The 25,839-nt window shown below is 58.7% G+C and overlaps 1 protein-coding gene across 2 annotated transcripts; it reads right to left on the reverse strand.

Moving 5' to 3' along the window:
* Positions 1–1,231: 1,231 nt before the first annotated feature.
* On the reverse strand, positions 1,232–10,507 carry TLE5 (TLE family member 5, transcriptional modulator). Of its 2 annotated transcripts, none has more exons than XM_059719706.1 (7): positions 10,185–10,507; positions 9,424–9,521; positions 7,570–7,633; positions 5,290–5,334; positions 4,764–4,826; positions 3,031–3,105; positions 1,232–2,522 (listed from the first exon to the last, which is right to left on the reverse strand). In XM_059719706.1, exons 1-7 carry the CDS (start codon positions 10,209–10,211, stop codon positions 2,304–2,306), a joined length of 591 nt encoding a protein of 196 aa, XP_059575689.1. In that variant the 5' UTR covers positions 10,212–10,507; the 3' UTR covers positions 1,232–2,303. The 2 variants fall into 2 exon arrangements, with proteins under 2 accessions (XP_059575689.1, XP_059575688.1); XM_059719705.1 differs by having other exon boundaries at positions 1,232–2,525; positions 10,185–10,503.
* Positions 10,508–25,839: the final 15,332 nt, after the last annotated feature.

Here is a 25,839-nt window from a genome sequence, read left to right on the forward strand (position 1 = left end):
AGGTTTGGGGCCAACTGAAGGGAAAAGGGCAGCGAGGGGGTCCTAAGTGGGGTGAGGGCGTATGCAGGGGTCAAGGCAGCAACTGCAGATGCTTCCAGCTGCCCCGTCTTGGCAGAGAAAGAGTCCCCAGGAAACCTTCAACCTCTTCCTGCTTGGTCCCAGCATGGTGTCCCCTCCCTCTGGACCCCCAGGGGAAGGCTGGCTCCTGGCCACGCTCCCTGCGTGGTGTGCGCCAGCCCCCGGGAGAATCCGCCTCAGCAGTACGGGGCCTAGGATACATGGCTGGGCATTAGGGATTGCCCCCAGTGGGGGGTGACACATGCAGCACCCTTCATCCCACCCCATGCCTGGCACCGCTCCTCCAGGGCCAGGCGAGCAGGGGCGGGGGGCACAGCAGACCCGATACGCTCCGGGGATTACAGCCCTGCCTCCTCTCCAGCCCCCACTGCACGCACCGAGCCTGGAGCCAGCACCTGTGGCAGGATGATGCTCCAGGAGAGACAAATCCAATCCTCTTAGCCGGGGATGAGCCTGGCGCATGCGGTGGGTTTGCAGGTGCTGGCAGCTCATGGGTCCCTGCAGCCTGCGGGCAGCTCTGCCAAGCCCCAGACTGGTCAGCAGGGCTGGAAGATACTGAGAGCAGAGATGCCGGGCTCTGGACCCTGCTGAAGACCTGGTTGCATGAGCACCGTCCCAGCCCCAGGGCAACACGAACCCGATTCTCAGATCAGCCGCTACCCAGAGCCTCTGTGGGAGGGAAAGGCAGGCTTGAGGTCTCACAAGGCTGGCATCCATATCCATCAGCCCGTGCCCGGGGCACTGATGCAGCACAGCAAGTGTCCGGAGCACCGAGCCTTCGTTCTCCTGTCCCCACTTCGGCCCTTTGATGCAGGATGACTGAGGCAAGGGGCCTGGTGCCAGAGGGATGCCAGGAGAGGGCTTCCCTTAGGGGGGCAGCAGGGGCTGGCAGGGGACATCCCAATGACCTGCAGGCTGAGCCTTGCAGAGGGGCCTGAGGGAGCGAGGACCCCTGAGCCAACGGGGTTAGGGCACCTTGGCCACCGTAAACACCCCAACCTTACAGCCACCCCATCAGGGGCTCCAGGACACACAGCTCCCCTGGGGCAGGCCAGACGGGAGGGCTCTATCAAGGGCAGGGACACGGCGCAGAAGGGGAAACTGAGGCACCCAACCCTGACCCTCCCCAAAGAAGAGACTTGGAGCCGCAGGCTTTACCAACCTTCGTATTTCTTTATTTGAAAGGCACAGCTAGTACATCCTCAACACGGCGTCTCCAGCTCCCCCGCGGACGGGGCGCGGGGTCCGGTGACAAAGAGCAAAACAAGATCTCGCTAAAGGACTATGTACAAACACCAGGTCGCGCTCTCTTAGTATTATTATTATTATTATTTCTTTTTTTTTTAATTCCATTTTAGTTTCGTAAAAGACAGACCCTAGCGCACGGACAGAAAAACCAGAGAAAGCTGCAGTATCCTTTGGAGAAGGGGCGGGGGTAGGGGGGGGCGGGGAACAGGAGAGGCCTAATCTCTGCTTGTTTCTCCCTCTCCTTCCCCCCTTAAAAAGCCAGGTACTATACAGGTCCCAGCCGGCAGGGACCCCCGTCTCCAGCTCTATGCTGAGCGGCACAAAGCATGGGCGCGCCTGGCACAGAGGGCGCCGGGCTCGAGACTACGCTGCCAGGGCCGGTGGAAACAAAGATACATGCAGGACAGCAAGGTGCAGAACTGGCAGTAGTGCAGGTGGGGCAGGGGGCATGGGCGGGGGGGAGTCTGGGGCTGGCGGGATGCAATCGGGGCGGGGGGCGCAAAGTGGAGAAGAACTCAGACAGGCAGGGCCAAGGCCAGAGCAGGCTGTCTCGGCACAGCCCAGAGGGGCGGTGGTACCGCCGCGATCACACACGGTACCCGAGGGAGTGTGGCGGGGCTGGGGGGCAGCCAGGACCCTTGGCCTGGTGGGCAGTGGTGGCAGTGGTGGGATGGCAGCCCCTGCACCAGCACTGGAACAGGGGGAGAGGGGGGCAAGGGGGAGGCTGCTGGGATTTAGAAGCCCACGTGCTCGTAGCTCTGGCGCTCTTATTGCTGCTGAGTTGCCAAGCTGGGGTCGCGAGAGGCCTTCGCTGGCCATCCCCCGCAGACCATGGGCATGGGGCGGGAGGGGAAGGGGGGGGGCATGATGCCCGGGGAGCTGCCACCCTGCGAGACTATGGCAGTTCTGCTGCCCGCTGCCCAGGGGGATACTGCATCTTTGACTGAATGCCCCCGCCTGCCCCCGCCCCCCTCCCTCTAATCCGACTTGTCCCCGTCGTCGTCCTGGTGGGCGTCCCCATCGTGGCCATTCTTGTCCTCCTTGGAGAGGTGAGCCTGAGAGCCCAGGGCCGAGAGTGAGAGGAGCCCGGTGCCAGCGCTGACAGCTGGCAGGGACGGGGGCTGCAGCCCCACGGGCAGCGGAGTCAGGGGCAGTGCCAGGGCCTGGAGCTGCGACAGCTGGTGAGCTTGGAGCTGCTGCTGTAGGGAACGAGGGACAGACAGACAGCCGGGAGAGGACGGGTGTCACCCAGGAAGTACACGGACCCTCCCGCACGACGGACATCCCAGGCTCCAAGATGTCAGGTGCTAACGCGGGGGCCGAAGAAGCCGGAGCTCTTGTCCCTGCCATAGCCAGGCTGGGGCTCAGCTGGCCCCGACTGCTGATCTGCCCACTCCCCCACCTCTGCCTGGGGGCCAGCATGCCCAGGGGCCACTCTGCCTCATTCAGCCTGGCAGCTGGGGCTCTGAGGGGTGTGTTGTATCCCTGCAGGCACTGGCACGGGGGTGTGGAGGGGACTGGCGGAGACCCCACCCCACTTGGGCCAGCGATAGCCACATGCAGCCAGCCCACATCAGCTCTGGTGAGGCCACAGCTGGGCTCTAGTCATCCCATCTTCCCCTGCCCCCCACCCCACCGCCCTGTGCCCAGCGAAGGGATTTGCCCCCAATGTCAGGGTGCCCCCCCTCAACATGCATCACGTACGCGGATGATGGAGTTGAGCTCCGGCGCCGTCACCTGCTTGGCCCGCTCAATGGCTCCCAGGACCTGCTGCTGGTGCTGGGGACAGAAGGAAGAGACATGGGGCTTCAGGGAGGAGGCTGGCAAGATAACCCTTCCCCTGCCAGGGCTAATCCCCATGCCAGGAGGCAGCTGAGACTGGCACACACCAAGCCCTGATCTCCAGAGCCCCAGGGGGTCCATGCGGGGAGTGCACCTAGAGGCCTGTCCCCCACATCGGGCTGCCCTGCTTGGCACTGGGATCCCTGCCCTGACTGCAGGTCCGGGGTACTTAAAAGGGACCCCACCCCTGACCTACTGGCCTGACTGTAAACCCCACTGCTCTTCCCAGCCAGACATGCCAGGCTCCAAGTCCATCGGGCGCATGCTGGCCCCCCCCCCCGGACAATTAATCCATCAGGGAAAGAGGATATTCATTAACAAAGTGAAGGTGCCAAGATATTCAGTAGCTGGAGCACGAGTTGTGTGATGCCACCCCCCCCATCCTCACTGACATGGCATGAGGCTGGAGAACACAGCAGAGCTTTGTCTGCAAACTCAGCATGGGCTGGGGCCAAGGCTGCAGGGCTCAGCCCCTGCTGGGGTACAGAGATGGGGGACCCTGGAGTCCCCATGCCTGGCGAGTCTTTCCCTGATGGTGCTACAGATCTGGCCCTGGGAGTCTGATTAGCCTCACAGGAGTCAGATGGTGTAGCAGAAAGCCCCCTTTTCCTCTAATGTAGCAGAAAGCCCCCTTTTCCTCTTGCCTGCATTTGCTCTCCCCTCTTTGGATATGTTTCTCTTTTTCTACCTTTTCTTCCTTCCTCTCTCTTTCACTTTAAGATAAGGAATTGTGTTTTAAAATTTTGTATGTGTGCATTTTGTGTCTCCCCTTGTAGTTTGGTATTTTTATCTATTTGTGTGCCATGGCATTTGTAGCTTATATTTTATACTCCTCACCTGGAAGCTGAACTCAATAGAAGACAATGTAACAACCGGGAAATCTCTAAACCTCACTGTTCAAGGGCTAGAAGCCCTGGCCTGACTTAATCAACACCAGAGACCAACTTTTGGGCTGAATATCTCCAGATCGACCACTCCCAGAGCCCTATTCTAAATTCATCAACGGACTCCCAAACCTGCACGTACATGCGGACGACCCCTGGGGCTGACAGATGCTGTCCGGTAGCCACCGAGGGGGGGAAGTCCCACGAGGGTCAGTGACCCCTGGATTGGGCAAACCAGAAAACTGGGGAGTCACCAAAGTCTGCCAGGGACAGAGAAAAGGCAGTGAAAAGTGACCCTCAGTGGCACCCTCTTGATCTCCAACTCGACCAGACCTGTCCAGCCAGAAGGACCAGCCGGCGACCCCCTTCTGGAAGATAACACCACGCTGAAAGAAGCCTCAATGACAGACTCCAGCGCTTGTAGGATAGGTATACCTGACTCTGTAGCGCGCGCGCGCGTGTGTGTGTGTGTGTGTGTGTGTGTGTGTGTGTGTGTGTGTGTGTGTGTGTGTGCGCGCGCGCGCGCGCCAGCCCCAAGGTTTATGATTGCAGTGTTTCAATCCGCCTAATAAACCAGAATTTTAAGAATCCCGAGTTGGACATTTGTAGCCAACAATGGGAGCAGAAAGGCGATGGGCCCATGCAGGATCAGGCCCCTTTTAGCTGCAGTGCCCCCACCCCGGGAAGGGAAGAGGCAGGGGGTGCACTTACCTCTTGGGAAAGGTAGGGCAGGACTTGAGCACAAATTCCATTTAACCGCTTGACGATTTCAGCCTGGAGGCGAGAGAGGAAGGGGAGAGGGTCAGGAGACAGCGAGCAGAGGTTGCAGCAAGGAACGTCCCCACCCGCTTGCAAACAGGACTCGGAGTCTGGGCGGCAGTGGGGTGGGAAGAGCCCAGAATGAGACATGGAGGGAGAATCAAGGTTGCGATGCCCTGCCGAGCGGGGCTGGCGAGTCCTCACAGGCCCAGAAGGCAGCAGAGTGGGGCTGGGTTTCCCAGGGATGGGGTGCCCTCTGCCCCAGCCCGCTCACACTGCTGCAGGCAGAGCGGCAGGGACTGGAAGCATGGATCCGCTCGGGGGAAACAAAGTGAGTGCGAAGGAAACTCGCTTTATGGCTGTCGAGGGAGCCATCAGAGGCCGCGATGCTTCCCCAAGGCAGCCATGAAGTGCGGGGAGGGGCAGTGGGGAACAACGCGGGAGCTGCCTGGTTCCTCCCGCCCCGCTGTGGACTCACCTGTTTGTGCATCTCGATGTTGAGCCCGTAGGACATCTCGTAGTACTGGAGGGAGGGAGAGAGAGACAGAGACAGTAATTCGGAGTCCCGAGAGCATTGGACCAGGCCTGCGGCCAAGGGAAGAATCTCCCCGCTGCCTACCCTTGGCTTTGGCTGCACCGGGGGCGGTTACAGGACACCCCTCGGGAAGGGAAGCTGCCCTGCTCCCAGCACCGGCTGGGGGAATGCCTGGAGGCTCAAGGGTTTAAGTGCCTCTTCCCGAGCCCTGGGGCTGGAATTTAGCCGACATCCAGGTGGACCCACGGGAGAGCAAACCGCAGCCTGTGCCGCTTGGTCTGTGCACATCACATCACAACTCGCATTCGCTTGCAAGGGTCTCCTGCATTTTTACACTAAGCAGCGCAGCAGCCCCCCCCCCTTCCCCTCCCCACGCTAATTGGTGCTTATTCAGAGGCCTGACAGATACAGCCATTAGCAGCATCAGAAGAGAAACCCAGCTATTCGCTTCCTGCTGGACAGCGAGGACAGGGCTCCGTGTGACAGGGTTAAAGACTACTAGCTACATAGCCTGGCGGCTGCAGGGCAGGGACTGACCCGCTGGCATGGGCACATGCAGCGCCTAGCACAACTGGCCGGGGTCTGCAACAGAGGCTCTTTGGTCCTACTAGAATATGGATGCCACTCCCTCCAGTTCCCCCACGGGGCACCGGTGGAAGGGGAGACTGGGGCGCCCCAGCGCCGGGCCCTTTAGGGAAAGCTCCACCTCGCACACCGAGCTCAGCCTTCGTGAGCCCCTCCAAGGTTGGGGAGAGAAACGCGGCCCAGACTGTGCTGCATGGGACCCGGCTCAGGGGTCCGGGGGTCATGCCTTCCCCCACCTTGTCGGCAAAGACAAGGGCAGTGGCTGGGTGGTTTTGTCCTCACCCAGGCTCACGCTGCCTTCCATCACCGCATCTCCCCAGCTCATGCTAGACCCGCCTTGCAAGCCCCAGCTCCATCTCTGTGCAATCGGCCTCCCCCTCCTTATCCAGGTAGCAGCCGTTGCTGCCTGGGATTTCAGCAGAGGTGGGGGAAGGGCTGCCCGATGGATGGGGGAGGGGTCTGCCCCTTTCATTTCTGCCTTGAAATTCATCATTCTTCCCAGCAGAGGCTCTGAATTAATTCCCACCTCTTATCTCCTCCGCCCAGGGCAGGTGCTGGAGCTGCTGCCTGGCTCCTGCTCACCTCTATGCATGAAGCCTCCCTGTTAACTCTTCGCTAGGAGCTGGGGGCGGCTCTGGATGGCACAGTGATGGGCATTTGAGGGGAAACCCCCCCGTGCTCAGGTCAGGAGCCTGCACAGATGCTCCCGATGCTAGAGCCCCCTTAGCACGACCCAAAGGCACTCACCTGGCACACATGCACCTAGCAGGCTGATCTGCCGAGATGCTCACTCGATTTGCACCCGTGGTCCCTGGTGAAAACCCAGGCACTGCTTCCCCTATGATAGCACCATCTCCAAGGATCTCACTGGACTTTACCAACCCACCAAGCTAAAGCCTCAGTGCTCTGTATCGGTTATACAGGCACGGTCCTATTCCCCTACCCTCCCAACACAAAGATCCAGGTCACACGGTGAATCGCTAGCACAGCCAGGAATCACACCCAGGTTGCCCATCTGAGCTCACACCACTACACTGCCCTGGGTCTCCTGCAGACACCCCTACAGCCAGGACCCCCATGCCAGCCCCGGGTGGTCTGGGGATGCCACCAGGCCTGACATCACCCACTGCTGGTACCCTTGGGTCTCAAAAAACCCTCCTTGCCCATGTTGCAACCGTCATTGGCTGCGATGCCAAGTGACATTGGCAGCTCCTGCAGCGCGGGCTCACTGGGGCCCTACAGCAGCTCCGTCTTCCCAGTTGGGCCCGTACTCATAATTCAGAGTAAGTTCCCCCCAGCCACCTCCTCTCTGCTGGGCCAGTCAGCACTGGATCCCCTATCCAGAGAGTCCTGATCCTGCCAAGAGACACAGTGCAGATCTCACTCCCTAACCAGCAACACAGCATGGGGAAGAGGGAGAAGAAATGACCTCTGTTTGCAACCTGCGAAGTTGGAAAGCCCCGTTTCAAACAAACCCGACACAGGTCTTGCTTCCGCTGGGCGCAGGGGAGGGGGTGGGAAGGGAAGGACACCTGTCATCAGATGTACCCAAGCGCCAGCATCCTGCTTCGCCAGCCTGCCCCACATCCCATCGCACGGGGCCCGCCGTTGCCCCCCGCCACCGGGGCAGGGCCTTACCATGACGTAGTGACGCTGCATCTCCGATTTCTCGCTGGCCAGCTTATCGCATTCCAGCTTCAAGCTGAAAGAGCAGAGAGAGACGGGAGCACCGAGAGCCAGGCCTGCTACCAACTCCCCTCGTCGCCAGCCGTTTCCTGCGGGCTCGTACAGCACCTAGCACGACGGCTTGACCCCTAGATACTATTGCAAGACTAAACAATTTGGGGCTTTTTTGTACAGCACCTAGCCCCGCGGTCCATAACCGATGCTCCTAGATAGAAGAATTAAGACGATGCTAATGACACCAGACCACCCAGCCACGAGGTCTTCCAAAAAGCTACCCAAGAGCCAATCTTCCATCTTCTGGAACAGAAAAGGCAGGAAGGAGGAAGAGTTTGACCTCTTGTCTATGAGAAAGGCTTGGGTCTGATCCCACAGCTGGGACCCAAGTAGAGTCAGGGGTCACAGGGCCATGACACGGGTCCAACTGCAACATTTGAGAAATGCTTGTGCTATTAATAAGTCAGACACGTAATGAGGACTACGGCACAGCTGCAAGGCCACCTCTCCCAACAGGTTTTGTGGTGCTCTGTGGGAAAGCAACAGGAACTCAAACATCCTTAAAAAAAAGAGAACAGAAGATACTACTTTTCTCTATTTAAATGTAATAAACCCGGTGATTTTTGGCAGTCGGGAGCTCAGCCATCATGTGCTGGGGGGGGGTTGGATTTCCAGCGAGAACCAGCTTTGCTCGCACACAGCCCGTTTCTCTTCCAGCGGATTAAACCCAGCAAATGTCTCCTGCTGAAAGACGGTGACTGCGGATATGTTGCTAGCGCTCCCGGGCCCCGCAGCTGGCACGGCTTCAGAGCAGAGGCACGCTGGAAAGTCGGCCTTCCCGATGAGCGACCTCGGGCCGCCACACACCTCAGCCGCTGGGCCCTGCGGGCAGGATCCCGCGCTCCTGGCATCCAGCAGGAAGCAGGCCGAGACACGGAGGACCCGGGGAACGTCGGCGACGGATGGGCAGCTATGGGAGGTCGTATCGGAGGGCATGAAATAAGCCAGGCCTAATAATTAAGGGTACTCTCGCCTGGCAAATTGAAGCCCGGCGTTTTAGATTTCAATACCCCAAAAAAAGACGCAGATAGTGATGGCTCTGGAAGGGTTTGGAGAGGAGCATTTCCTCCCAGCGTCTGCAGCCAAAACACTGCAGCCCTGAGAAAGGCATGTGAAACTAAGCAGAGATTCACAAGGGGCTGGTCTAATCTCCCCGTCCTGGCCCAGCGAAGGGGAGATTTAATGCTTTCATCTCCAGTTAGCTACAGGGTCACCTGGGATATCTTTTAACTTGGGCTCATTGCTTCTCATTCCAGCTGGGGAATCTCTTGAGCCCTGGCAATCCCTGCTCTCAGGCCCTCAAATGCAAGCTGGGGTGGGGCAGCGCATGTTGCCCACTCTCTTGCTCAGGGATTACCTGTGCGTGCAGAACCGTCCCCACCGATGGGATCAATACCCCGGAGACCGCAGGCAGAGCCAAGCGGGGAGACATTGCAGGGATCCTGCTTTTATTCCTGCCGAGTCTGTCCAACAGTTTCTCTACCTGACACTCTTTGCATGGCAACACCTCCGAGGGGGGCACCCCGAGCCCTGCTCTGACGCTAAAGCTAGCGAAAGACAGGCCGCCGGCTCCCGAACCCAAGCCCCTTCCTCCGGCATCTGAGAGCACCAGTCATGGCAAGAAGAGAGGGGGGCCCTCCCCGAGGCAACATGCAGCCAGCTCCCCGGGGTAGGGGGGGGCTAGGCCTGGCAGACCCTGTCGCGAACACCACCCGACCGCAGTGCCCGCCAGGCCGGCCTCGGCTGCCGTACCTGTGATACTGCGCCTGCAGGAGCTGGAACTCATCCTTGATCCGGTCGCAGGAGTCGGACGTCGTGAACTTCAGCTGCTGTGGCAGGTGAGAAGAGCCCTTGAACGACAAGGAGAAAGCGCTGGGTGGGGGGGCAGAGCCTCGCAGCCTGGATCCCTGCGCCCTCGCCTGCCCCGGGTGCAGGTGGGGGTTTGCAAGCGGGTGCCCCCCCACCCCCAGCTGCCGAACGGCCCCTTCGGCAGCACCCGAGGGGGCTCCGGCTGCGAGACGTGCTGGCATCGACCCCCCCGGCTGCAGGTGGGGAGCGAGGGGACACAGTCAAGGTCAGCGGCGGCCTCCCCAGACCGCCGCACCCCCCACGACGGGTGGGGAAACTGAGGCACCGGGCCGCGCTGTGCCGGCGCCGCCTGCACCCGTTCCCCAGGCCCGGCCCTGGCCTCCCAGCCCGGAAATACAGCGTTTCCCCCAGCGAGGAACGCCAGGCAGAGCCGGGGCGAGGAGGAGGAGGAAGAGGGGGGCTAGGGCAACACCGCTCCTGCCCGGCCGGGGAGGGGGCGCGGGGAGCGGGGCAGCCGGGGTGCAACCCCCCCCCCCCCCCAACCCGCGCCCGGCCCCGCCGCGATCCCGGGCCCGGCCAGGCTTTGCAGCGGGGCCGGCCGGCCGGCCTGCTCCACGCACCCCCCTCCCCGCCCCATGCACCCCCCCTCCAACCCGCATGCACCCCGCAATCCGTGCACCCCCCCGATCCGTGCCCCCCGGTACCGAGTGGCGGCTTTGTGGAAACATCATGTCAGGCTGCGGCCGCGATCCGGGTCCCCGCGCGGCTCCGTGGGCCGGGACCAGGCAGCTGCAGCCGGCTCCGCCGCGCCTTTGTCCCGCCCCGCTCCGCTCCGCAGCGGCGCACCCGGCCGCTTCCCCCGGCGCAGCCGCGGCCCCGCGCTCGGCCCCGGCCCCGGCCCTGCTCCCGCTGCCGCTCCCGCTCCCGGCCGCTCCTATTGTCTAATGGCGGCTGCGGGCTCCTGTCCTGCGGCTGATCAGCACCGCCTGCCGGGCCCGGCCCTGGCCCTGCTCGGCTCGGCTCGGCCCTGGGGCCTCCTCCGGGCCAGCGCCTGGCGCGGGGGATGCGCCTGCCCCACGGCCGCCCCGCACCGCGCCGCCGTCCTAGGCAGTCTCCTAGATCCTAACGAGACTCCTTGATCCTAAAGACACTCCTGGATCCTAGGGAGGCTCGTCCATCCTAAAGAGACTCCTCCATGCCAAGGAGACTCCTCCGTCCTGGGGAGTCTCCTAGATCCTAAGGAGTTTCCTCGATCCTAAGGAGACTCCTCAATCCTAAAGAGACACCTTGATCCTAAAGAGACTTCTCAATCCTAGGGAGATTCCCAGATCCTAAAGAGGCTCCTAGGGAGACTCCTCAGTCCTAAGAAGTCTTGTAGATCCTAACAAGACTCCTGGATCCTAAAGACGCTCCTGGATCCTAGGGAGATTCCTCGATCCTAAAGAGACTCCTAGGTCCTAAGGAGATTCCTCAATCCTACCGAGTCTCCTAGATCCTAAAGAGACTTCTGGATCCTAGGGAGACTCCTTGATCCTACAGACACTCCTAGGTCCTAAAGAGACTTCTGGATCCTACGGAGACTCCTTGATCCTACAGACACTCCTAGGTCCTAAAGAGACTTCTGGATCCTAGGGAGACTCCTCCATCCTAAAGAAACTCCTCCGTCCTAGCGAGATTCCTCCATGCCAAGGAGACTCTTCCGTCCAAGGGAGTCTCCTCAATCCTAAAGAGACTCCTCAATCCTAGAGAGATTCCTCGAGGGTAGGGAGGGTCAGGGATCAGCCCTCTCCAAACCACCCCAGACAAGCCCGTCAGCAGCCCTGACATGACACGGGCCACAGGGCAGGCAGGGGGACCGCACGGCCCCCTCCTCTGTGCACACTGCAAGGGGTAGAGCAGCCCCCTATTTACTGGGTACCGTCGGGCATCTCTTGCCCCCATCGCTGGAGCTTGCCCTCGAGGGCCTCCTTGCCCGTGTGTGGCCCGCCGGTATCTGGCCCGCGTGGGGGCCCTGCTAGCTGGCAGCAGTGCCATGTGGTCCTGCCGTGCGGCTTGGCCTAGAGCGGGGAAGACAAGATCGGGGGAGCTATGAGGGCACCTTGTCTCTGGGTGAAAGGCTAGAGCAGGGATCGGACGTGGGTCCGAGGGCTTGGATCCTGGCCGCTTCCCATGGGCCATAATAGGAGATGAAGAGTGGTGGCAGGGCTGTCACCTTCTGTAGCCTGGACCCAGAGGAGGCGACTGGGGCAGGGAGTAAAGACTGGTCTTGTCCAACAAGGGGTGTCGCTTCTGCAGCACGTGGTGCTGGGTGGAAAGGGAGTCTTTGGCTTAAACTCTACCCGCTGCTAGCTGGGTCCCCGCGGCAGCTCAGAGCCATCCTCCCCCATTAGGCAGTGTTGCCAGGCTGGCTTTCTCATGCCGTCCGCCGCAGGAGCAGCACGTGCCGTTTGGGCGGGGGTTTCACTTCCCCTGACTTTGACTCAAGGACGCTGTTCTGTGTCCGAGAAGGCCGGGGAAGCAGCGGGCCTGGGGAAGGCAGCAAAAGGTCACGTGGCGCCTGGTGAAGCTCAATGCGTGGTCTCAGATCGGTGCCCAAAAACAGTCCAGTGACGGTGCCCTTGGCGCGGAGAATCCTGGTATCTCGGAGGGGCAGGAGTCCTCAATCCTTCAAGCTGAACCCAGGAGGGATTGGGAGTAGGGAGCCGTAGCACTTCCCAACCATCCAGAGCTACGACCGACCGGCCTGAGGGTGAAGCACCCTGCGCTTGTATGTGACTGGAGAGGGCTCGAGGGCAGCGCCTAGCGCCATCGCCCCATGTCGCCAAGCTGCGGGATGCCTACCAGGCTGCGATCCAGGCCAGGAAGTCAACTGGGAAATGCACCTTATTTCTTTCCAAGACATCCGGTGGCAGATGAGACTGCTGATCCTGATGTTGGGTATTAAAGCAATTGGCATATACTAATGAGAGGCCAGATCCTTGTGATATATGGAATAGAGGCATGGGCAGAAGTGAGGGCTGGGTTAGGGTTTGCAAAAGGCTGACTGTTTGCAGGGCTGGAGGTGGGGAAACAACCGAAGGATGCCCAGTTAAAAATGCAGACAGACAGGCAGAAGGAATCAAAACTCATGGTAGATGTGATAAAACCAACTAGATTTTTGCAAAAATAAAAATATTTGCAACCTGAGTACCTACAGACAGACAGGCAGGGCCAGGCGGCGGCAAAGCTTGCAGGACATGCAGCATCATAAAAAATGAGGGTGAGAAGGGAGCTCAGGAGGTCACATCTAGCCTAACCCCCTGCTCCAAGCAGGACCAGCCCCAACTACATCATCCCAGTCAAGGCTTTGTCTAGCTGGGTCTTAAAAACCTCCAAGGATGGAGAGTCCACAGCCAGACACCATCATCTTTTGACCCCCCCACATGCCTCTGTGAGTGTTGCAGTGTCACCCGCACAATAACAACTGGGCGTTGTGCTTGGCACGAGCAGGAGAGACTCCCTGAATCCGTGGGCAGACGGGGCCGAGACGCACGTCTTCCATGAGGCCTTTGGCTCAGGTTGCTGGCCGGAGATGAACAGAACGGGAATGTCAGGGTCAAGCTGAATGCAGCGTAATCGCTGACGGCGGATTCAGAGAGACGAATGACCGCCCCGTGGTAACAGAGAAATTACCAAGGCTTGTTTCACGTAACAGAACCCATCCGGAGCCCACGTGGGGAAGGTACGCAGCTGTACCAGGGCAAGGACACAGCCATTCACTCAGGTTGGAAACAGTGGAATGAAAGCCAACACCCACGCTTGCCTTGAAGATTCGTCGACAAAGGCAGTGGCTTGCATGGAAACGTTCCCTGGATGAAGGCAGAGCTTCACGGCCGAGCCTTTGACTGGAGATCAAGGGGTTCCAGCTCACTTCGAAGCTGAGTCCCCACCTACCTTCCTGACCAGTCCCCACCACCTATTTACTGCCCTGGAAGCAAGAGGGGTTCTCCGACAGTTTGGAGGGTGTTGGACCGGCTCCTGCATCTACCTGAATCCTCCAGAGAATTCGTGTTCTAGGCAGAGCCCTGGTACCGCTGGGAAATGAAGGAGAAACTAAACCTGGCCTGGCATTAAAAATAGATGTTGAGTGCAGTAGATGATACAGGGTAAAAGTACAGTTGGGTATTTTGAGTGCCGAATTCTGTCCCCACCATTGAATGGAAGTTGTGAGTGGCCTTGAAATACAGCACAGCAAGAAACCACGGCACCCCAGGTAGCTCGGGATGTGTTACACAGGTGAGAGATGGGCACAGGATGAGCGCTGGCTGCTGCTTTTGCTAACACTTGGTCTCTGCCCCTCTGCCGGGACCAGGCCAAGGCCCTAGATTCAAACTGTGCCAGGACCTTAGGTCCAAGCTACACCAAGACCCTAGATCCAAACTGCACCAAGATCCTAGGTCCAAGCTATGCCAAGACCCTAGATTCAAACTGCGCCAGGACCTTAGGTCCAAGCTGCACCAAGACCCTAGATCCAAACTGCGCCAAGACCCTAGATTCAAACTGCGCCAGGACCTTAGGTCCAAACTGCACCAAGACCCTAGGACCAAACTGTGCCAAGACCCTAGGTCCAAGCTACGCCAAGATCCTAGATCGAAACTGTGCCAAGATCCTAGATCCAAACTACACCGGGAAATTCCAATCCAGAGGCATACTGTGGTTCCACCTTTGCAAGGGGAGTTGTGCCACCGATTTCCTAGCATGTCCTCAGGCATGCAGAACTAAGCATGTGCCTTCACGTCAGCAGGATCAGGTTCTTTGCGTCCCTCCTGTGACTCAGGGACGCAGGCCAAGAATAACAAGCACAATACAAAGAGTGTGTGCATGGGTGTGTGTGTGGAGGGGGGGAAGAGCTCTTACCCATTTCAGACGCTTGATGCATTGTCTCAGAAAACCAGTGCCTTTTCTGATTCCAGCAAAGCTCCCAGGGCTGCAGTGAAGGGACCAGGCCGTTGCCATATTTATTTCTAAAGAGCACAATCTAGAGGGCTGAGGTCTTGTGGCACCGACTGTGCCTTGTCCTGGAGTGTCTTCTCGGGCACAGCCATGTTAATGAACATTGTGACAGCCCCGCAGCAAAGATTATTAATCATGTTGGGAGACCTCACATCTCAGCAGCCCCGCTCCTGTGAGAGTTATAAAACTGACTGCCACCAATAGGCACAGATCGCTTATCCCCATTTTACAGCAGGGCAAACCGAGGCAGATCTGGAGTCTGGGCTCAGTGCAGGAGGGGATAGGTGAAATGGCATGGCCTGTGCGATGCAGGAGATCAGAGAGGTGAGTTACTGGGTGGCATCTGGCCTTAAAATAATCTATGTGTGCTCAGGTGACAGGTCCTGACTCAGCTCTTGTGTTGTACCCACAGGTGCCACATGAACAGCAGATCCAGCTGGACTCTGCCACCTGCCCGGGTCAGAGCCAGCCCACCCCGTGACCCTCTCGTCCGGTCAGAATAGCCCCTGCGTGCCTGGTACTCAGTGTAAACTGCTCCCGCTTTGTCCTCCAGACTCACCTGTGGTTTGGAATAATCAGTGATTTATTTTCACTGCTGTGCATGGGGCAGTGGGGAGGGAAGGCTGCACGCAGCCGAGATGAGAGCACAAAGAGTGTCCGTCTCTGGATTGCTTAGGGTCCCTGCTCCTGGTGTCAGGAGCTGTACAGACACCTGGTAAGAGAGAGAGATCCCTTGTATCAGCCGGGCAGAAAAGGGAAGGGTTATGGAGCATGGACGCCCACAGGGGTGCAGTGACTCACCCAAGGCTAACCCAGGGAGTCTGTTGCAGAGCTAGGAATTCATGTTGTTACCCACTAGTTGCCAACATGACATGTCCTGCATCTCCATTGGCTCAGGTAGGCTCTGCCCATCATTACCTCCACCCAGGATTGGCTCGCTCGCACCCGAATTGCTGAGCTGCGTGTTTTATGCATTGCATTGGCACCCTCCACGCATGTGCTCAGGCAAGCAGCCCAGCGGAGAGCCTGGGCCTGCTTCCATATTGTTCTCCTCCATGCTGCTCGGGTCTGGCTAGGGTAACCGTGTCCAGCACGTGCTGAGGGAGGCCGTTGTTTCCTTTTCCAGGCTCACGGGCTCTGCGTGAACCGAGCCCGTGTCATGTCCTGCGGGGGCAAAGGGCCGACTTCAGCCTCTCCAGGTCCTTGCATTTGGCCGGTGGAAGATGGCATGTGCAATGTCCAGGGAAGTTGATCTTCCCAGCCTGGACAGGCTCCTGCTCAGCCAACCTGGCAGGGGGCTTTGCACGCATGGCTCACGCCCATGGAGCATCACTGTATTTTATGGTAGCATCAAGAAGCCCCACTGTGCTAAGTGTCCTACAGAGATCTTCCCCTGGAAGCAGCAGCGATATGGACCCAAAGCCTCAGGACCCGGCCTGATGACAACCAAGACAGGCATAGCTTGGTTGTGTCTTGTGTCTTGACCTACAGCAGCTCTTTTCCCCACCAGCCTTGTGGCAGGCTCTCCTGCTCCCCCCGCAGTGAAGGGTTAACGTGCACCCAGCTCCCTCCTCCTTCCTCGGAGGAGCGTTGGAACAAAGCTGCCAAAAATAAGTCTGGCTAATGAAGAGCCTTTGTAAATTATTCAGCTTTTCTATCCCACTCAGGCAGGCTCTGGAGCAGGGAGACGGTGGAAGCAGGCTTCTTCCTCTGGAGTGCCAGGTGCTGCGGGGAAGGCAAGGAGGTGGCAGTCCCTGCAAGGCCCTCGTCCCCCTGGAAATGGCAGGAGCAGACAGGTGTCCCCTCTCCTGGGCTTTCCCAGGCTGCCTGCCTCCTACATCACTGCACCCAGCGCTGCTGGACAACCAAGTTCAATCTCTACGGCTTGTTCTGTGGCTTGGTGGGATGTGGGCTCCTGCCCCTGGGGATGGAGCTGAGGCCTGTCAGACCATCCGCGTTCACCACCGCGATCTTGGCTGCGATCTTAGCTCCTTGCCGGTCTCCTCTATGCCAACATTTACATTGCAACCCCACTATCAGCCTCATCCTGCTCTAGGCCAAGCCTCCCCAGGCAAGCCCCAGGCCTCCGGACGCTCCTCTCCTCCCCACCCCACAGTCCGTTTCTCCCCTTGATCATCTTCAACCCCTTGCGTGTACCTGGGGCAGAGGCTGTGGCTCCCCCCAGCTCTGCAGCTTGACTCCCAGCCAAGCTGGGCAGAGCTGCCGCAGGCTTTGCCTTCCCGCCAGGGCTGGCTGGGATGCTGCTGACCTTGGTGGCTGGAGCGCAGCGGCCCAAGCCTGGAGCAAAGTCCCCCATTGACTCCAATGGGGAATCACATGGCTCACAGTGCTTTGAAGCAGCAGGGGTTAATTTCCGGTGTTTTGCTTCCATCTCACAGGCCTATATTTAGGTGCCTTTCTTTCCTTCTGGGTTTGCTTCCTCTCTCCCCACCCCTCCCCTTTCCCCTCCTGATCTAATCTTTGCCTCCTCGGTGTCAGCAATTTTCTCTATGTGGCAGAGGCAATTTTCTCTATGTGGCAGAGGACTTTGTGCCGGGAGGGGCCGGGGCAGCACTTGGTGAAGGAGGATCAATGGCAGGGAAGGGATTTGGGCACCTGGCTGCATTTCATAGTCACAGCTGCATCGGGAGGGGGGAATCGCTCTGCTGTCATTGGGGGCAGCTCTCTAGCCCCCCCAAATGCAAAAGCAGAGCTGTTCCCCCCAGCCCCGCACCCATGCACAGACTCATCCATAACTCCCCTGTCTCCAGACAGGTGCCCCAACAACCTGGGCACCCCCTTCTTGGAACCGGCACGGATGTGACTTCTACCCCCCACGCTCCTGCCGCGCTGAGTGGCGGGGGAAGCTCCGTCTCCAGGGCAGACTTTGAGCCGGTCAGAGCAAAGTGGCCACCCTCGCAGCACTGCTCAAGTTGCTTCTTCACTACTTTGTGCCTCGGTTTCCCTATCTCGCAAGGTGCTGCTCTGCGGCCCCTCTGATGGGGGGGGGCTTTGCTCTGTCTGTAAGGCAGCTGCCTCTGGGGGGGAGAGTGTCAAGCAGCACAAGGCACAATGGGGCCAGGCCATCAAGGCAGGGCTCCAGCTCTTGCTAAGAGTTGGCGGAGGGGTTTAAAGTCCAGCTGGGGCTCCGGGGAGGGCTGCCCAGAGGAAGCTCCATGACCTGGCTTTATCCTCCAAGGTGTATGGTGGTTGCTGAATCAGCCTCAGCAGGGCTGGAGCCAGGGAATGCAAGGACTCCGCTGCCAGGAGGGCCCTGATCTCTCTCGCGGCCTCCAAGTGATGCTCAAAGGCGCCCTGGCAGGAAAACGAAGCAGCTCCCTTCTCGCGCAGATGTGGCCAGACACCTGGTTCTGTGTGTAGGGCGGCCGGTCCAGCCACTTCACCGCTCCTCGGGCCTCTGCAGAACAATGCTGGAAAGGCTTTCGGCAGAGGGGGATGAGGGTCTAATTCATCGCTAGGCGAGAGGCATCTCGAGAGCCGTGGGAAGGCGGCACAGGGTGAGCGCCCCTTTCAGATCCCCCCCACCCCTGCCAGGGAGAGGACCTGCTCCCTGCCTGGCCAAGACGCAGGGAGCACGGCTGCCCTTGAAACCCAAGGCCTGGCTGTCAACGCCTCCGGCTGCCTTATCACTGGGATTATCGGCTTTTTATATTAAACTTTCCCCAGATAGTGTAACGGCATCGACTGCATGCTTGGCAGAGGCCTGTCAGGCCACACGTTGATTTATAAACAGCCTGTCTCCACCATCTCACAGCCTCTCGCACACACAGGCTGCTATTTCCCCCACACCCAGCCATCGCTTTCATTAAAATCAAACCTTGCCGCCGCCTTGCGCAGCAAAGAGGAACCCCCACCTTTAGCCCTCGACAGGAAGCAAATGTTCTCCGCGAAAGCGGGAGGACTGGGCCTCCTGCCACCACCGCCTTCCCCGCTGTTTCACAGCACGCTGCTGAAAGGCCGCTACATTCCCACCCCAGAGGTGGCTGCATTCGCGGGACGAGGGAAGGGCTTCCTGGACGCGGATGGTCTGCGCGGGAGGAGAGTGCCTGACACTCGATCGCTGGAAAAATCCCGCCTGTAGTCACATCCCAGATGCACCTTTCCCCCTAAAATTAGCAGCTGCAAACTGGGCTATGCATTTTAAACAAGGAGACGGATTCTGGGTGGTTTGATTGAAAGGGGAAATCTTTTTTTTTTCTTCTTCTCCATTCTGAGTTCCTAAAACGTGGTGTGTGTCTTGGGGGGTGGGGTTGGGGCACTGATAAGTATGGGGCTCCCTCCCTGACTCCCTCTGTCGCTGAGGCTGTGGACACATTACTGGCCACATCACTCCCTTTGCAAGCCAAGGGGACCGGGAGAATCTCATTTGAAGCAGAGAAGTTGGGGAGCCCCGGCAGCCAGCGGGGAGCTGCTGGTCCAGATTTAGTTGAGGGGTGAGGGGGGATGAGCTTGCAGGCACCGCTAGCTACACGCACGCCCCCCTCCTGGTGCTTACGTAGCCCCCACCAGACTAAGTGCTGCCTGCAGAGGGGCAGGAAAAACATGTCCCCTCTAAACAGGTTATTCCAGCATGGCCTATTATCAGATTTCTCGCAACTTCCTCTGAACATCTGGGCCGCCGTCAGAGACAGGATATTGGACGAGATGGATTGTTGGTCTGATCCGCTGCGGCAAGTCCTCTGTTCCTTCCACACGCACGCGCCCCCCTCCCTTCCCCTCCCCAGAGCCGCTAAGACTCTGCCTCAAGTATCTTGATTGCAAAACCAGATCGTTAAAAAAAATAAATAAAAAATTGCTCCCCCCAGCCGATCCAAACACGCTCCCCCCAGAAGGAGAAGGCGAGGCGGCTCTGCTGCCTCTTGGCTCTGCTTCTTGGCTCTTCCCGGGACGAAGCCAACAGCGGCGTTTTGAGGTTGCGATTCAATGCAAACCACAATGCCCTACGTTTGAGCTGCCCCCAGCCCCACTCTTGCAAGAGGTGGGCTCTGCTGTGTCCACCGGCAGGCAGCGTCTCCCCGGCTCTGACCAGACTCAGGCTTCCAAGGTAAAGGCTGGTCTGTTTTCTCCCTTTCCTATGCCGTCAGCTGGGGTAATGCAACATCTCATCATCCCCCAAGTCCCAGCAGTTGGACACACCACATACCTCCAGAATCACCCATCCCATCTGCCGGAGAACCACACTCCGCATCTGCTGGAGAATCTCCCCTAGCAGTTAGCAGTGTGGGGCCCATGACACGCAATAGGGCTGGTCCCGTGGTGCTCCGTGCCGGCTAGCCAGTTTGTCACCCAGCTTCCTCCCAGTCAGAGGCCTGCTGCGACGGGTCATTTCTCCACGGCTCGAGGCCCTGCAGTGCTGGAGGCATGGGGCGCTATTAGCAGTCACTTTATAAACCAGTCGTATTCAACCTATCCAGCCCTGTGGGCTGGATGAGCGGAGTGAGATCCACCGTGGGCTGGATCCGTGCAGGGTTGGGTTCGATCTCCCGTGCAGAAGCTTCCTATGGGCTGGATGACACGGGTCCGCGGGCTGGATCTGGCCTGTGGGCTGTGGGTTGAGCACCCCTGCTAATAAAGCAAAGACTTTTGGCTGTTCAACATGAACCCCCAAACAGAGGAGCCTGCCTGGGGAGGTGGGGGTGGGAGAGGGAAGGATCCTTACAGATAGTCGGTCCCCTCCACCTTCCCTTCTCTGATTCCCCTCCATCAATGACTTGGAATAACCCCATAACTCTCTGGGGAAGCCTCTTTCTCCCGGCTCCCTTTGCAGTGCTGCGCGTGCAGGGTGATTAGGGGGTAATTATCTCCCATTTAGGCACTGAGGTGCAAGGAACATTTCACACTCCTTGCAGGAAGCGGAGAGAGGCTTTGCAGCCGAACCTGCAGGGATCGAGCTGTGCCAGCCCCAGCCTAGGCTCCCCCATTGCCAGCCGGGCCTGGCACGGCCAGACAGGGACCCGGGCCAAGATGCTAGCAGCACCGTCGAGGTGCTTAACAGGAAACAAACAGCGGCCAGGAGAGATAACAGCGCAGAGAAGGTCTAGCCGAATCACGCTGAACCCTCGACCGCAGAGAGGCCGGCTGCGATGATGAATTCCCACGAGCAGCTATTTAAACACACGTTACCCAGAGGAAACCCAGGCAGGCGTGATCTCCGCAGAGAGGAGGCCAAGGCAGCGGTAGTAACAAGGAGAAGGAAGCAAGCTGCTAGCTCCTCACTCGCTGCATGAAGGCGGGAGGCCGGCACCCTCCTCCATGCCTCAGTTTCCCCATGGGAGGAATGAGACTGAGAGACTGCGAAGGGATCATACCATCGGACCCCCTTCCCCCACAAGGCCGAGGGCGTCATGCAACGAGTCCCACGGCAAAGTCAAGGCGGCCTGAGAGCAGGGAGTGCTCGTCTACCGTGCAAGGAGGTCACAATCTGAACATCCCTAAATTGTTTTGAGCTCCAAAAACTCAGTCTTAGATCCACCACCATTTCTCCGGGCTAGATTCCTTCCGGACCTCCGCTTAGGAGTCTCTTGCACCCAAAAGCACGAGCATCGACGGCTCACGCCTCCTGAGTTTAGTTTCTTCCCCGGCCCGAATCCTAGCTGCTGCCTGGCTCCTTGATCCGGATTTAGCTCCAAACGAAGCTGAGTGCAGGTTAAGGTGCAGATCCTTATGGGGGGGAAGGAGATGAGGAAAAGGGGAGAGTCGTCTTGTGGTTTCAAATGCTCCTACGGCGTGGGGTGTAGGAGCCCCATGCGTCTCTCTCATGCCAGCGGCCTGGCCTCTCTGAAGCATGTTCCCCTTCGCGGCGGGAAGCACAACTCCACTTCAAAGCAATTTTCAGGCCAGGAGGTTTCCTTGGGCTATGTCCAAGCCCCTGCTTTGTGCCCCACAGCTGCCTTTCCACCTAGGATTGAGCCTCACGCCCTTGCTAGGCAGGGTGCAGTTTATCGGTGGGGAAACCGAGGCTGGTGGGGGGGAAGGGAAATGCCTTTATTCAATGTTACCTGGTCCATACTGGGATAACTGTGGTGAGGAGGGGGCTGGAGGTTTCCAGTCGATCCCTTATGCCAGCACATCCCTTAGTGTGGATCCAATTTGTCTGCATAAAGGGACCCCTGGGTTCTCACGTGATAATAGCTATTGGAGGAAAGTGTTAATGAGCTGCAGGGATGAGCTTCACCTCCCTACACCTGTGCTGGAAGGAGGACTTGAAAGCAGGGAGCCCAGCTCAAGGCTAGGGTGTTGGTGTCTCTTGGCTTGGTTTTGGGTGCTGGCTGTCTGTCCAGGGCCAGCTCCTAGGTAGGACTTGGGGAAGTTGAGGCACAGCTGCTGCAGGGTGCTGCGAGGATGTGCATGGGGCTGGTTTGCCAGCCAAGCAGTCCCTCAGGCCAGGTGCCCATGCAGGAGATGAGATGGCTCCAGCTAGGCTAGCATGGCCCAGACCTTCCTGGCACTTGAGGCTGCCTTCTTGGATGGCAGGCATCCGGAGAACCCCGTCCTGCACCCAGGACCCTTGTGTCGAGCTGAAGCCCCTGAAAGGTGGTAAGTTCCCTGCTCCGCTGGGGATCTGTGCCCCTCATGGGTCATCCTCGCTGGTACACAGGGCTCTTATTCTTGATGTTAAATCCACCCGGCTCCCAGGCCCGGCTGTGGGCTCTTCTTAACCCTTGAGATGTAAGAGACATCCAGCTCTACCTTCTCCCCACATCCAACACAGCCCAGTTGGGGACAGACACAAGCCCTCGGTGGCTCAGGGATGGACCCAGGACTCTGGGTGCTGATTTCCCCACCCCCAGCTGCTGGACAACAGTGCTTTGAGGGCACAAAGCCATGCCATGCTGGGTACCTTGGTCTTTACCAAGAAGCGTGCAGCTGCCAGGGCAGGGGAAAAGCCCCTTGCTTCTTGCAGTCTTGAAATGCAGACCCCAGGACCAGCATCTGCAAAGGGCTCAGCACTCCGCCACGATGCATGCCCTTTGCATGCTGTAATTGTTGCCTGTATATAGATCCCCTGGGTGTAGAGAGCTGTGTCCGGGAGAAACATGCAGCTTGCTGGCAGCAGGTGGGAGCGATGGCGGGGAGAGTGCCAGGGAGACCTGGGCTAAGAAAGGGGAGGAGGCTGAGGTGAAGCATGGGGATGAAGGAGTGATTTGCCAGGGAGCTCGAGGCTTGATGGTCTAAAGCTCTACCCCTGCCCCAAGAGCTGCACAAATGGGCATCACAGTCACAGCAGAATGGGCGATAGTCTCTGTCCTGGTGCCAGCAGCTCGTCCAGAGATGCTGAGCCCAAGCTGCCGAAGGCCTGGAGGAGAAGGACCAAGACTTTGAACTGGGCTCTTAAGTAGAGAGAACTAAGTGGTCTGAAGTCAGGCAGAAAGCAGGGTAGGTTTGCCCCTTATAGACTATAAATCGGAGATGTCTAGCATGAGCTTTCATGAGCCTGAGCTCGCTTCTTCAGATGCTGGCTCGAAGCGCCGGAGAACCCTTCCTTCTCCCGCAGCCCAAAGGCAGCACTTTATCCCCCGCCCCGTGCCAGTGGGGAGCTGGTTTCTGAGCAGGGGAGGGCTGTCATTTTCTGGCACAGGGGGTGGGAAATGCAGGGCCTTTTATTCCTGCCTCCATCTCGCCGCAGCTCCTGTGACCAACATGTTTTTCCCCTTCACAAAAACGCGAGTGAATGAAAAACCTGTTTTCAATTAAAGTTGGGAGACGCTGATTTTAAAAACATGATTTGCGTCTAAAGCATCTGTCCCAGAGCCCTCCCTCTTTCCTCTCCCCCGCCCCCCAGTCTTGCTCCATGCTTGTCCCTCTCGCTCCTGCATTTGGGGCCGGTACATCTGGCCACGGTCCTTGGCTCCCGTGGGACCGTTCTGGGGGGCGGGGGTGGGCCAGGCTGGGGTCTGTCCATCCGCAGCCAGTTCACAGCAACCTCCCTCTGGGCCTCGCGCGTCTGCTGTCTACATGTCGGCAGAAGGGCTGTTTCTGCGATGGTGGAAATGTCTCATCCTGGTTCTATGCCAGAGGCTACTTCCCTTGATCCTAAGCTGTGTCTCCTGCTGGTCTCTGGTTAGGACTGATCACAGCCTGCGGTGGTGTTTAAAATGATTTCCCCAGCAGACGCGGTGTGATGGCAGTGGCTAACTGCAGGTGCGGCAGGCGACGCGTGGAGCAGGGGCCGAGGCATTGAGACTCGCTGGAGGAATGTTCGCCGCTTAAAACTTTATTTTAAATGGAAATCAGCAAGCTGTGGGGGCCCGGATCAAAGCCCCGCTTCCCCCTTTAACGGCGCCCTGCGGTTCAGCCCAGCCCAGCAGGCAGCGACATGCTGACATGAAATTCAAAGGGATCTCGGTGCAGACAGCCGGGTCATGGGGTTTGCATGCTGTGGGCTGGGGAAAATGATGAGGCTGCTGATGGCTGTAGGTGTTTTGGGGAACAGGCTGGGGTGCACCTCTGAGAGCTACTTAAGCCAGGCGCGTGGCTGAGGGCCTGGTGCATGGGCACTGCGTTGGTGGCGCGGGCTCCCTGCTGCTGTTTCTGGTGCTGGCGCTGTGCTCTGCCCTCCGCAGCAGTGCAATGAGACATCCCCTGCAAGGGAGGCTGATGTGCTCTAGGAGCTGCCAGGCTGGGTGAGGCATCGGGTTCCTCCTGGGGTCATTGCCTGTCTCCAAAACCAGGAGAGATATGTGTGAATCTGCTCTGTAGCAGGTGGGTATGGGGCAGGCTCATGGTCTGGGAGATGTCTGCTACTCGAAGTCAGGGGGTTGCTTGTAAGCATGGGGATTGCATGTTCTCCCACCTCCAGAGACAGAATATGGGGGTCACGATGGAGATCCAGAGCAGGGCAACTGGGCCAGTGGCAGGAATGAGCGTGCCAAGAGGTTTAACCACCAGGACGAGCTCTTTCTCGGTGTACGCAGACCCTCAGCAGCCTCTTGCAGAGCCCTGGACAAGCACCTGCCCCTCCTGTCAGCCTCCCTGGGCTCACTGAGGCCTGGTCTGTGCAGAGTCGGGGTCTTGTGGGGGCAGCTGAGTTGGAAGCAAGTTGCCCTCTGGGTGCATCAGAGGTGCGTATGCGCAATGCATGGCTACTAGCACCCGCTCTTTGTGCACTCCTCCAGCCGGGTGAAGGGAAACGAGGCCAGTTAATGGAGAAAGAGAGTGTTGCCTGGTGATCAGAGCAGGAGCGGGGAGCTGGGGGTCTCCCCCCAGCTCTGCTGCTGTCCTTGACTGGGCTGGGATCTGCCTGTTTAGCCTTCACCCTTCTTGCAGGAGGGATGATCTAGCTGGCGGGGGCACGGGGGAGCAGCGCAGCTGGCGCCTGTGGAAGGACGGGGCGTCGGGATCCTCACTGGGGAGAGGCTGGGATGGCAGAAAGGCCATTTTATTTCCATTCCTAGAAAGCCTCTCCCTGTGATGGAACCGATGAGGCTGTCGGCACCGCTGGTCACTCAGCTGTGCAGCAACACCGCCCTCTGCCGAGAGCAAGCCAGAGCGGCACGAGGGGATGGTGCCCACAACCCCTCCAAGACTGGCACCAGGGGAACTCTCCCTGGGCCAGCCCAGCTGCAGCCTCCTGCCCGGGGCTGGGAGCACGAGCCTGCCCCCAAACTGCTCCCCTCGTCCCTGTCTCCATCCCCTTTGCAACCGCGCTCCCACCCACCCTTCCCCTCCCTGCTCTTGTCCAGATATGCCAAGGCCTGCTTGCCTCCGGACCTGCTGCCCTTCCACCTGTACAATGAGGGTGGGGGTCTAAGAACTGCCATGGGCCCCCTTGCTATGCTCGGAGCTGTACAAATTGGCTTTCCCCAAACCCTGCAATTGCAGTTAAGCTCTGCAGACGTGTTTTGGAGTGACACCGGGGGTATTGGTTGTAGCCGTGTCGGTCTAAGGACACGGGTAGACATGGGTAAATCAAATATCTTTTTATTCGACCAACTCAAATAGTTGGAAAAATTTTTCTTGGCAAGCTTTCGGATTTAAATACCCTTCGCCAGGCTGAGGAAGCATCTGCAGTTGGTGTGTGCTCTTCTACACCCCTGTGTCCGTGTACATGTGTCAGGTGCTGTACATTGGGATCTTTATCTCAGCTGGGCCCTTAAGGAGCTGCACTAAAAGAATGGACCTAGGATCTCATCTAAGGGATGTCTGGAAAGGAGAGGCTTCACATCAGCTCAGAATAAATCAGACGTGCATGGCAGCAGCCGTATTTCTGCCAGCAGGCGGGTATCTCCCTTGATAGGCTGTTGCTGACAAAGGCGTAGTGCTGATAACGTACCAGCTGTCTCAACTTTGTCTCCCACCCCTCCTTTCTCCTTCAAGGCCTTTTCTTCTCCCCTCGTGATCCCACTT

This window comes from Alligator mississippiensis, chromosome 16, assembly GCF_030867095.1.
Source record: "Alligator mississippiensis isolate rAllMis1 chromosome 16, rAllMis1, whole genome shotgun sequence".
Taxonomy (NCBI): domain Eukaryota; kingdom Metazoa; phylum Chordata; order Crocodylia; family Alligatoridae; genus Alligator; species Alligator mississippiensis.